The sequence below is a fragment of the Nymphalis io genome, chromosome 3, assembly GCF_905147045.1.
Source record: "Nymphalis io chromosome 3, ilAglIoxx1.1, whole genome shotgun sequence".
NCBI lineage: Eukaryota > Metazoa > Arthropoda > Insecta > Lepidoptera > Nymphalidae > Nymphalis > Nymphalis io.
In genome coordinates this window covers 10,824,165-10,836,917 of record NC_065890.1, presented here as the reverse complement: position 1 = coordinate 10,836,917, position 12,753 = coordinate 10,824,165, and the positions used below count along the sequence as shown (strand labels likewise).

The 12,753-nt window shown below is 30.4% G+C and overlaps 1 protein-coding gene across 2 annotated transcripts in view; it reads left to right on the top strand.

The window, feature by feature from the left end:
• LOC126781280 (membrane-associated guanylate kinase, WW and PDZ domain-containing protein 3) overlaps positions 1-12,753 on the top strand; it is an 83,834-nt gene that overhangs the window by 32,945 nt on the left and 38,136 nt on the right. For both annotated transcript variants that reach the window (XM_050506175.1, XM_050506174.1), the window contains exons 7-11: positions 3,038-3,196; positions 5,387-5,512; positions 9,271-9,437; positions 10,299-10,482; positions 12,013-12,120. In XM_050506175.1, the coding sequence (XP_050362132.1) occupies positions 3,038-3,196; positions 5,387-5,512; positions 9,271-9,437; positions 10,299-10,482; positions 12,013-12,120 (744 nt within the window). The remainder of the gene's footprint in view (positions 1-3,037; positions 3,197-5,386; positions 5,513-9,270; positions 9,438-10,298; positions 10,483-12,012; positions 12,121-12,753) is intronic.

The window sequence follows — 12,753 nt, the reverse complement described above, 5'->3', positions numbered from 1 at the left end:
AATAAAAACAACAGGCCATAGTGGATGTAATATGATTATGTAAAATACCGTTTAAGTAAACAATTTACGTAATCGCGGTCAACCTATCGCGTAATTTTTGTCGTTTGGTAGCATAGAATAAGTTTACAGGAGTCGAAGATCGTTAATAACTTTATTAGATATAAACGGCTTATGGTACGTTTATATAGCTCAATTTTTTTATATTTACGTATAACGCTTAATCATTAACTAGGATCAAAATCGCAATATTACAACACAGTATTATTATATATTGTATATAATTTCTTATATATATAAGCTTATATATTAATCTTTGTTTCTTCTTATATATATAAGAGGCCTTCCTCTTAACAGTAGTATATTGTTTTGTAAGTAATAAATTCGACCAAAATTATTGGTAGAGAAACAAATATTATAAAAGAATTAATGTCGTGCGGTCTAGATATATCTTACTTGCTTTTGTCATATTTTTTCGACGTCAAGACGAGCGACAATATATGAGTACGTCGTAATTATAATATTAACATGATTGCAATACATATTAGCGTTTGATATTTCCTACGTTACTGCTATTACTTATAGATTAGCAGTGATTTATAAATGCTTATCTAATAAATTCACGGGAGCTTTGTGTAATTAATCTTAGAGATGGTGTTGGCTTCGTGATAATATATAGTTCAGTTACTAAATGTCGACAAGATATATAGCATAATAGCTGTTTTACACCTTAATTATGATTTTGAAAGATTACAAATTTACCTTTGAAAGAACCATTACAAATTTACCTTTGTAATTTCACACATAAAATATAATTTATTAACTTTATTAATAAATAATATGAAAACAATTAGTGCAACAAATGTACACAGTGTACTTCGTTTTATTGATTAGCCATTTACACGGGTTTGCACATACATGGGTATACATGTAAATATCAATTTATCGAGGTTTATCATGTACATATATATTATTATAATATTTACTCGATTTAGTTGAAACCTTGTACTGATGTAGTTGTTTAGGAGCCGCGAGATAGTATTATTAACATATGATGCATTTTCATTTTATTGCATCTACCTGTTTTGTTTCTAAAATAAACGTTAGAATTTGATGAGGGTAGAGGGTATGCAATGATCTTCTGGCTTAAGACTAATCTGAGAAACGTACAAAAAATATTTTTATTTATCTTGACTAAATGTACTAAAATCTAATTAGATTAATCTACATTTTCACATTTGATTAAATGAATCGATTAGACTAAGTACATCAAATTAGTATTTTTGTGCAATTTAATTTTAAACAGTAATATTTATCTAGTTTCAAAAACGTCTATTGCTATATTTACTTACTTTATGTTTGTTTGAAAATGGACATGCTGAATGAAATGTCCTTTCTTAGGGTGTTTTATGTAATCTGGGCATTACTACGATATACTAAACTATATCAAAAACCTCCATGCTTTCGCCAATAAGTAGCGTAAGTATCAACTCGATCAGTAAAACGATATACGACCGCATATAAGACAAACTATATACTATAAAATAAAGTCCACCTTTGTCTGTCTGTCTGAACGCGATAAACTTAAAAACTAGTGAACAAATTTTCATACGTTGAGGAAGTTTCTTAAGGAAGGTGTAGGTGTATAATTCATCAAGGTTTTCTGAAAATTAGCTGAAATATGACGGTTATTGTAGATGTCGGAAAAAGTCATGCCGACTGATATCGTTAAGCAGTTAAATGTTGTATGAGTTGTATGTATGCATTACTATATAAACGTTTCATGTAGACTCTTGTTCAATTCATGCGAAACCGGTAAGGGTAGCTCGTTTTATATAAAAAATTAATTCAGCATGCTGTAATATTGTATTGTAATTTTTTTATAGAATAGGAAGGTGGACGAGCATATGGGCTACCTGCTGGTAAGTGGTCACCAACGCCCATAGACATTGGCATTGTAAGAAATGTTAACCATCGCTTACATCACCAATGCGCCACCAACCTTGGGAACTAAGATGTTATATCCCTTGTGCCTGTAATTACACTGGCTCATACAACAATACCAAGTACTGCTGTTTTTCGGTAGAATATCTGATGAGTGGGTGGTACCTACCCAGACGAGCTTGCACAAAGCTCTACCACCAGTAATAATATATAATACATGTTATATAATACAGACTATTGCTATTGGTTAAAAACTTTTGACAATAAGTTAATTTATTTGAATGCAATTTCCTTGAAATTTTATTTCCCTTCGCTTAAAGAAACTTCAATTTACACTTTTTCTAACATTCTTTCAATATTTAAGTAAATTGGAACAGTCAAGTCTTCGACTTATTTCAATTTTTTTAAGCAATTATTCGTTTGAACATCGAACATTTCATTATAACAACGAACATGTTACTATTTATTGATCAGATTAAAAAATATAGTTTGATACATACGCATAAATATATATTATAACAATATATTGAAAAAATGTTAAAATGTTATTGAATCTTATTCGAAATTGGATCACGTGATTACGATATAAGTTATACAGTTCACTGTGAATGAGTTCATAACCAAAACTAGCGAATATTAATTAGAATTCTGCAGTATTTTATAACTAAAATCTATACGATTCCTAATGATAGTAAATAAGTCAGGCACTCTCGCTTAAACCTATCAAGGTTCGAAAAGGTTTTTTCTACTGCACTTTGTAATTATATACATTTGACATTCATTGACATTCAGCCTTCATGCATCGAACCGCAAGCGCCATTATATTTCGTATATAGTATATACATATGTACATCAACCTTATTTTTTTATTTTTGGATGTCAGTTTTAGAAATGGACCCACCTGATGGCTTGTGACTTTGCCCATACCCATTATTTTATTAAATCCATATTGGAATAAGGTAGAACTTATAAGACAATCTCGTCTTAATTTTTTTAAGAATTTATAGCAATGACGGCCAAATATTGGTTGATCTATTTAAAAAAAATTAACCTTGTTTAATTTGCATATTTCTGTAGCTCAACCCCTGTTTTGCAGATGTTAAAATCATGCCGGCAATTGACAATGGTTGTTCGGACAGCTGGTGCATTAGTGGGAAGGGCATCGTGTTCATGGATGGATCGCTACGGAAGACCAGCTTCACCGCCAGCGCAGCGACCATTGCGGTCCGCGAGCAAAGATCGCTCTATAAGAAGGGTGAGTCAATACAATGTAATCATTAAATCAAAGATACAATAATTATCTTTAATTTGATATCATGTATTTTCTTGTGATGCTAAATTGAATACTTAAATCGGTTTTAGGCGCTAAAGATTAAACGTGTTAATTAAATTCTTTTATAACGTTCAATTTAATTGATATTGAGTATCAAATAAGCAAATAATAAATTAAATAGAAACACCTATAAGTACAAAAATAAAATCAAATATTGCATTTATTTTTTACTTATCCGTATATAAGTAAATGATTATTTTTATATTTTAATTTTAAGATGATTGAGCTTTTTAATTATTTTGGTTACCCGCTCTCCACATATTTATTACGTACAGGAATATTGCAAACGTATGTACATATATTATATTAGGTGCTTTAAAAGCAAGTATAAAATGCATGATTACTGAAGCAGTTATTGATTCGTGGTTAAACACGATCATTACATTTTTGCTTGTGAGCAAATATGCAAATAAAACATATTTTAGCTTTCCAAGACGTTTAGACGTGAGCAACTGAATAGAAGTATTTGAAGGGGTCATGGAAGTGTCTTTAATGCCCCATTAGCTGGCATCTGGGTCACAACTCCCCAGGGCTGATTAGGGGCCTTAGGCTTCATTCACAATATAAGATTATTCACATGCCAGAATAAGTCTACAGTTTGTTTAGATACATTAAAAATGTACGAATGTTATTTATAATTTAAATATTAAAAGAAATATAGTACAATTATTAATACTAATATCGACGGTCTAAGATGCTGTTTTCGTTTTGTCATCGCCATCCGTCAGTGGCAAGTATACAGGCATAAAAGCACAGTATAAAGGTGTTTTGTCATATTAAAAAGAACGAGTTATATATCATCCAAAGTTATATTATAAATAATTAAATTGTGATTATGATTGGAAAATCTGATACGTCTAAACATCTTTTATTAATACAATGCAGACGATGTCTACCCTTAAATGTATTTTTAAATAACTAGCAGAGCTGTGTACATAATATAAAATATATATTTTTTAATATTGTTGGTCTGTGCATAATTTGCAACAATTATTAATATTCTGGGTTCAGTTGCGGGATGAATTATCTTATCAAATAAACAAAGATTTAAAGAACAAATTGTTTAAATATATCTTAGAGGATCGAATTCGTATTACAACAGCGAATATTGTACAATTTAATTGTTTTTATTATATGTTTTATAATAATTAAGCTGTGTAAGTAAACTTTATTTAGTAATACGTGACTAACAAAAAGCCTGCGCGAATATTTTGTGTCGTGTAATACAGAACGGGTTCAAGCAATTGAGGCTGAAAGGATTACTCAGTCATGCCCGCGCCATTACGCAATATACTTATGCTTCAGTTCGTATCAGGCTACATATAAAAGAAAACATTTTATGATTCCATTTTGTCTCGTAAATATTGCTATATAAAAAAAAACAATGCTATAAATTTCTTAATAAATTGAAGGTACAAATTAATACATACGTAACACACACATTTATATATTCTATACACTTGAGTTGATGATTCTTTATGTGCATATGGAATGCAAGGTTCAGCTAATTGCGGTCCATTTGCGGTACTACGCTGTTTATTATAATGATACAACGTACTGGTACGCTTTGATCGATACATAGGATGGGTTCATATATGAAATTCCATATAAATAAGGAATGGACATTCGGGTTGCGGTTTATTTATAGCGGTTCGTACACATTTGCAAGGTTAGTGAACATGATTCTAAACGTTCTGAATATTTCGAAATATGAAACATTTTACCTTAGTTACCAGATACATGTTTTTACGCAATTTAAGTTTACATTATCAAACAATTTTTAACGTGATTTTGACTAACAGAATTAGTCTGAGCAGAGATAATTCTATTACGAAAATATATATACTTTTTTATTATTTTTTAAAATAAATAGCTAAAACATTAATATATTTCATATGATATCTGCATTTAATGTAACATATCCAGCACATATTATAATTAAAAATTATACAAGATTAACTAGATTTACAACATTTTTTTTGGCCCAAAGAAATATTTTATAAATTATATTGCCCAGTTCAAGTTTTGGGTACATGGAATTAAAATCATTATTTCCTAAATGCGAATTAACTCGTAAAAATAAAATGATATATTAGACCGTTTTTTATATAGGTGGATTTATGTATCGAGCCGGGACAGTCATTGGGTCTGATGATCCGGGGTGGACTGGAGTACAACCTTGGTATCTACATCACTGGGGTGGACAAGGAATCAGTCGCGGACCGAGCGGGTCTTATGGTATGTTAATATTTATTTATAAACTAGATTTAATCAGTTGAAATATAAAAAAAAGTTTAAAATGAGGGGAATTATGTACTCAAATTAAATGCATATACTCCTACGTAAGTCATTGGAGCTTGCCCGGATTTCAACCCGCGAACTTCGCTCAAAATTCACGTGCTCTATCTGCTGCGCCATCTCAGCTCCTATTTTTTTATCTTAATACAATAAAAATTGCATAAATCTGTTTCGATGTAAGAGGCTTAAGAGACAATATAATTACAGAGACATGACTTATATCCCACGTTTAGCGACGCATTATCTATGTAAAGTAGAGCTTAACCTTTTGAAATTACAATGTTTATGGGCTAATGTAACTACATTCCTTCAGTAATTACATTTGTTCGAATTTTTTGGTATACAATAAGAAAAAGAAATTTAAAAATGTTTGCGCTATTTTTAACTCAATCTTTATTAATTTAATTACTTATAGCAACCGTACACTTCATGTTCATGTTGTTATTTAGATCTGTTAAGGAAAATATATATAGCATTACAAATTATATACGGATTAATTATAATCGGATAGAGGAGAGAAGTGTCCTTATGTGCATCTTCGAGATATGTACAGTACATTCTACTTTAATTATTGTGGATACATAAGAGTGTATTTTGGTTGAGACTGATTACCTAATGGGGTCGTATTACAATATAGATAATATTTATACTAAAAGAAGAGCTTCAAATTACTTCAAAAACCGATTCAATAAGAATTTACATGAAATGTTTTAAAAATAATTGCACATAGAAACAGCATGGGTCTTATTATATAAAAAAAATATATATTTAATAACTTTCAAAAAGAAGCAACGATTTAAAATTAAAAAAAAAAAACTTTTAGAAAAAGGGACATAGTACTATGTTTTTAATGTGCAAGTTTATACCACAAGGTAGTTATATTTGCATAATTTATTAATGTTCAAACAAACTTCTTACAAACTACATAAACAGTAATAGCTCGTTCTGAGGCATCGGGTTTCCTTTATCCCACTCAGTACAAAACTAGGTCAGTTAAGGTCACAAGAACTTGATAATTATTATTTTCCTTTCAACTACAAAGATAAACTTATTATGCTAATGTTACAATAAATAACATTTTATGGGGCCCGGCATATTGTGCTTATAAATAACGGATCGCTTGATAGAGAATCTTTACGGTTATTTTTATTTATATATAAATAACGATGATCATTACATAGGATTTGATTTAAATATACATTATTAATTTTTATTATTTTAGTCAAATTTTAAAATAGTCCCTCCCGATTCCCACCCGACGCAAAGCTGCCCATAATGCAGGCCGCATTTCCGCGTTGTATGGCAATGGACAACCTTTGTGCCAAGTGTGACCCGGAGCGACTGTCAAATCCCCTCTCTCTAAGGCATAATAACGATTATTTTCAAATAAATTTGTAGACTACCTCTATAAATCTGTACCGTTTGTTAAATATTTATATCTTACATATCAAACACACTATTATTAACAACTACTATTATTAACACTATTATTAATAACACATTATATTTAACAATATTTTTGTTTACTGTTTAAATCATAATAATAATAAAAATAAAATAAATTTATTCACCAAAAAGACACAAAGACAAAGTTGAGGTACAAATCCATAAAAAAAATTTGATATTTGATAATTTAGTAAAAAGGTCGTAGTCTCAGCTGGGCTGCTTTTCAATCTACACCTTGTAGATTTAAAATTTGTTTAAATTCTAGGAAAAGGAAAATATTTTATTTTGAATTAAAAATAATAATAATATTTACAATGTGTATATATATATATATATAATAAAAATGGCTGTTTTTCTCGTTACGCATTCAAATAGTAAACCTACTTAAAATATATCTGTGTAATGTGTGCGTACGAATTTCGCGCGTGAATTTATTTGATAGGTAATTTAAGTAAAAAAGTATTATTATGTTTTAATTAGTCTTAAAAATGTATTGAAACATTCACACATAATTCAGCTTGTTAACTATTAGTGTAATATAATATACAAGTAATGGTGTTGTAAAGTGGTCACAATGTTCTTTTTAAAGTTCCTAAAGTGCAAACTACATTGAAATTATTTTTATAGTTTTCGCGTGTTTCCGTAGCTTATCGATTCACAAAGTTAAGTAAGTACAGTTTATAAGGTGTTTTGACTTCTAATGCTCTATTAAAAATGGCATAAAAGTATATTAAATATATAATAAATCATTAAATTATATTTAAAGAGCCGAGATGGCCTAGTGGTAAGAACGCGTGAATTTGAACCGATGATCGTGGGTTCAAACCCGGGCAAGCACCACTGTATTTTCATGTGCTTAATTTGTGATTATAATTCATCTCGGGCTTTACAGTGAAGGAAAACATCGTGAGGAAACCTGCATGTGTCTAATTTTAAATTTAGCGTGGTGGAATAAGCTCCAAACCTTCTCCTCAAAAAGAGGAGAGGAGGCCTTTAGCCCAGCTGTGGGACATTAACAGGCTGTTACGGTTACGGTATATTATATATTGTTCTACATATCAGCTTGCAATATACCGTGACCGAACTTCTTTCGGTTTTTTTTTTCGTGTAAATACAAATTTTAAGCCAAATCGTGAGAGCCGTTTCCGAGATACACGAAATAAATGTGTATACAAACGTTAAAAATCATGATTTCGTGGAATATTGGCAAGAATGTTAGGATTTTTCCGTTAAATCGCAATAAGTGTCTATCACTTGTTTAGCAGCAGACGGGGTGAATTATGTTTCAAAAATATATTATTATGTTATTTATTCAAGGAGTGTTGCGAGTCTAAGCCCTAAAAAAGATGTTTATGATAAATTTAATAATTATTAATATTAATAAAGAAAGTAAAAGGGAAGACTTTTTCCTTTCCAGTAGGTAGGCTGACGTGTAAATGGGTCGCTTTGTCTTCTCCGCCCATAGTCATTGCCACCTTGTAAGAAATTTCAACCATTTCTTTCACAGTAAATTCGTTTCCACTCCGAGGATCTAAGATGTTATGTTCCTTATGCCTCTAATTATACGCTCGCTTTCACACCCTGAAACCGGAACACAGCAACACAAAGTTTTGATGTTATGCGGTAGAATAACCGAGTAGGCGGTACTTACACAGATGGGCCCACTTATGTAAGGTCTTTATAAGCTATATATATGTATTATATCTAAGAGTTTCGGTACCTAAAATTAAGATATATTTGACAATTTTAAAGGATTATTCTAAATGATAAGAAATATTTACAAAGCATAAGGTTTTATCGTTATTTACAATATAAAACGTGTACAGGTTTCGGGAAGGATATTGGCGATATTTTATAGGTAAAGGCGATGTTTGGAAGATTTATAGTACCAGAGTTCGGAAACGCCCCGTCCGCCACAACACGCTCGAGTTCCATTATTTCTTTTAGATATTTTCCAAACGGAATTTTGTTTCGATTTTCGTACCAAAAAGATTTACTGCTCTTTTGATATTAGATAACAAAGTTTGGAGCAAGTTCTAGTTTACTTTTATGCTTAGCAACACTTTTAAATATGCAAATATCTTTCATACAATAAATAGATTTTGAAGTTAATACTTTTAATTTAATTTTACAATCAATTTAAGACAGCCTTTCAAATGTTAACTGTTTCTATTTAGCGCTTCTCTCTCAATATAAATAATATTCCTTACTCAATAGTCTTTACTAAAATACATTTAATTATCCCTTGTCAGGTCGGTGATCAAATATTAGAAGTGAATGGCCAATCGTTTGTGAACGTGACTCACGATGAGGCGGTCGCGCAGCTCAAGTACCACAAACGTATGTCTCTGCTCGTAAGGGATGTTGGAAAAGTTCCCCATGCTTGTACTGCTTACGGAGAGAGGGACGCTGCCCCCAGGTAAATAATAAATATATTTAATAAAAAATATCATATAAAATTTTATATGAAACCGTCAGTATTAATATTAATACTTATATTTAAATAATTTTCATTGTCGCATTATTTTAAATAAGTGATTACTTACTTACATATTAGGTTTATATAAATATGCAAAGTGCATATGTCCATTGTCAAAAAAACATATACTGTTCAAACGTAATATTAAAAATAATAGTTAAAAAATATGCATTTAGATTAACGCAATGTCACAAGTCATCATTAATGCATTTTTTTTGCCCAAAAACTCTTTGATTTTAAAGCAGCAAGTCTTTACAATAAATTAAATAAATTCCTCTCTATTTCAAATTTACTAAAATTCGCATGTAAGTGGAAATTAACTGACTGGCTTTTAAAACTGGACTATGAAGAGAGAGAAAAATCATTAATTTAATATATTAATAATTAACAAGCAATTGTAGTAAAAAAGTAATCTACACACCATACATACACATACAAGACACACAGACACATACACACACACACACACACACACACACACAGATACCCATACACATGCGCTCACACGCTCAAATTCACAAGCATACATTATTTTTTTATTTCTATTAGCATTAGTATGACTTATTACTAGATAATATATTGTAAAAGCTTTAGGGTTTCTCCTGTTTTCTATAAAATTAAACAAATAAATAGTTCCTTACTCAAGATTGGGAGCCAGGAGACCCTTAGCACAGGGCAACCTAGTTTGGGCTCCTGTCTCCCACATATAACTGTATTTATATATATTATATAAAAAAATGTAAACATTATTGTCTGTGGGAGAGAATAAAAAAAAATTTAAATATTGTTATATCGTCATAGAATAAGCGGCTGGGGTAAACGAAGAGGGGCAGCAGCGACCGCCGTGGAACAGAAGGCCAAGTCGCTGTTACCGCAAAGCGATATACCGGCGCTAGCTTATTATATGGAAGAGTACGCCTCAAGACGTCTCACTCCTGATGCCTTTTTGACAGTGTTAAGAGATCTTCTTGATACGCCACAGAAGGTGAGTGATTCGAGACAGAAGATTATATTCTATGCGGTATAAATACATAAGTAAACCTAGATAATTTTATGTGTTGAAATAATATTAACTGCTAATATCATCAGAGTAATTGTTGTTTGGTGAGGTTACATCCAGAACCTTAAGCTATGTATTTTAAGAGATTAAAATTGATGTCCTAGGATCAAACGACCAATCGATCATTTTGCAAACAAACAATCTCTAATGGAAAACTAAAGAAAATAAAAACCGAGACGTTTTGTATTTCAATATTTAATGTTTAACTTTTTTTCTTTTTATACTTTAATAAATTATAGGTTATATTTTTTTAACGTAATGTAAATGAAATAAAGTCGGTTTGGGCTTGTTGAAAAGTTTCATTATACTATGCCGTAATGTTATCAAATTGACATTCGAATTAAATATTCTTTCAAAGTTTCCAATGGATACGATAAAATAGTCAAATAGTAAAGAATAATGAAACTAAGTTACAATTGATATTCGATATTTGTTTACGTCCTGAATGTTACCTATAAATAAGTAAAGCTAATATGAAATCATGTTAAAAACAAAATATTAAATAGATTAAGTTATAATAAACAAAATTAGGTTTAGTAACATGTGTTGTAAAAGTTGGCTGTCAATTGTACAGTATATTATGTGATATATACATTATTGTAAGGGTAACCTTTATTTTACACAGGATCAAAAGTATTTTTTGTTTGCTTGATGTACTCGTAAGGTATATGCAATCATGTTTCAATTCACCTAGAATTTTTACGTAATCATTTATAGAAGCAAACACAGGCAAATAATCACATAAACAAAATTAGCTAACGCGAATAAAAAATTACTGCACCTCGTCCAAAAGAAAGAAAATGAGTAAATTTTTATAACAACCAATACTAGATAATTAATGAATGGATGAGCCCATCATAACCTTTTTTTGTTTTATTTGCTTATGTGAGCAATCCCAATAAAGAGATAAACAAAACCGAGCCTCAATGGCGACGTGTGACTTGGGTTTCCGTGCGTCACATGTTATTTCCCACGGGTTGTCCTGTTCACGAAAAGTTTTTTGGCAGTCTTTGTGCTGCGTCCAATATCTAGGGGAATAGGAGGAATTTATTATGACGGAGAATGTTATATGGTAGATATAAGAATGATGTGATTAGTTCGTGTCAAATATTTTTATGGTACTTTGTTGGTTTTTATTATTATTATTAATGTTATTTTCGTTTTTTCTATTAACACATTTTCTGCGCAGATATAAATCTAAGATTGATAGTATGTGATTGTATATTAAAGTAGTATTATGTACGTTTGTTGCAAGTTAGCGAATTTATATTAAATTCTTCAAGAAAATAAACTGTATTTTCAAAAGTTATCAATATTCATAAAGCATTTTCATTAGATCGCCTTAATTTAAAATAATATTGTTATTTTAATTAATAAAAACAGCGTATCTAATATTCAGCGAGTAGTCTGCATATTTAATTAAATTACCTTCATAATGGTTTTCGTTTTACACAGTACTCCCTTTTGACGGAAATTCGAGAATTTCTACTTCCGGAGGACCGGCCGCGGTTCGACGAACTTGTGTACAGGCGCCCTGAGGATGGAACGGACCATCATTTGAAGGTATTATCGTCACTTCGTGTTATAGTAAATATTACAATAAGCTAATTGAATGCGATGCGATACATAAATAGTTGAGTTTATTTGACTCGACTAATATACCATTATGAAGAAAAGCAATTGCGTTTAAATCTTTTTATAACTTTAGATCAATCACATAAATATGGTTATTAGAGTTTACAATTATTTTTTTTATATATATAAACTACATTTGTTATTACAGGACAAATTTATAATTCGATAATGTAGCACGTTTAATAATATTATGTCAAATATACTACACTCTATAAGATATATCCATATGACAATATTATGTAGTTGCCTATAAAATAATTGATTATGCAGTATAATTGTTTTTTAAATAACAATACTTTTTTTCAAAGAGCGAAAGCGTTAAGCTTACATCGGGAGTGAGACAGGACCCAAGGGGTTAACATTGGATTTACGATTGCGAGTTAAAATATCTCATAAATTCATATTTAATTTTATATTTAAATAAATTTCAACAAGTTCTCAACTACATGGCCGATGTTCATTAAGCCTTATTGTTCTTAGCCTCTCTCTCGCTTGTTAAATCTAATTAGTGCTTTGCTCTGATATATTTAAATGTCCGGATGGATTATCTTAAGCGTTATT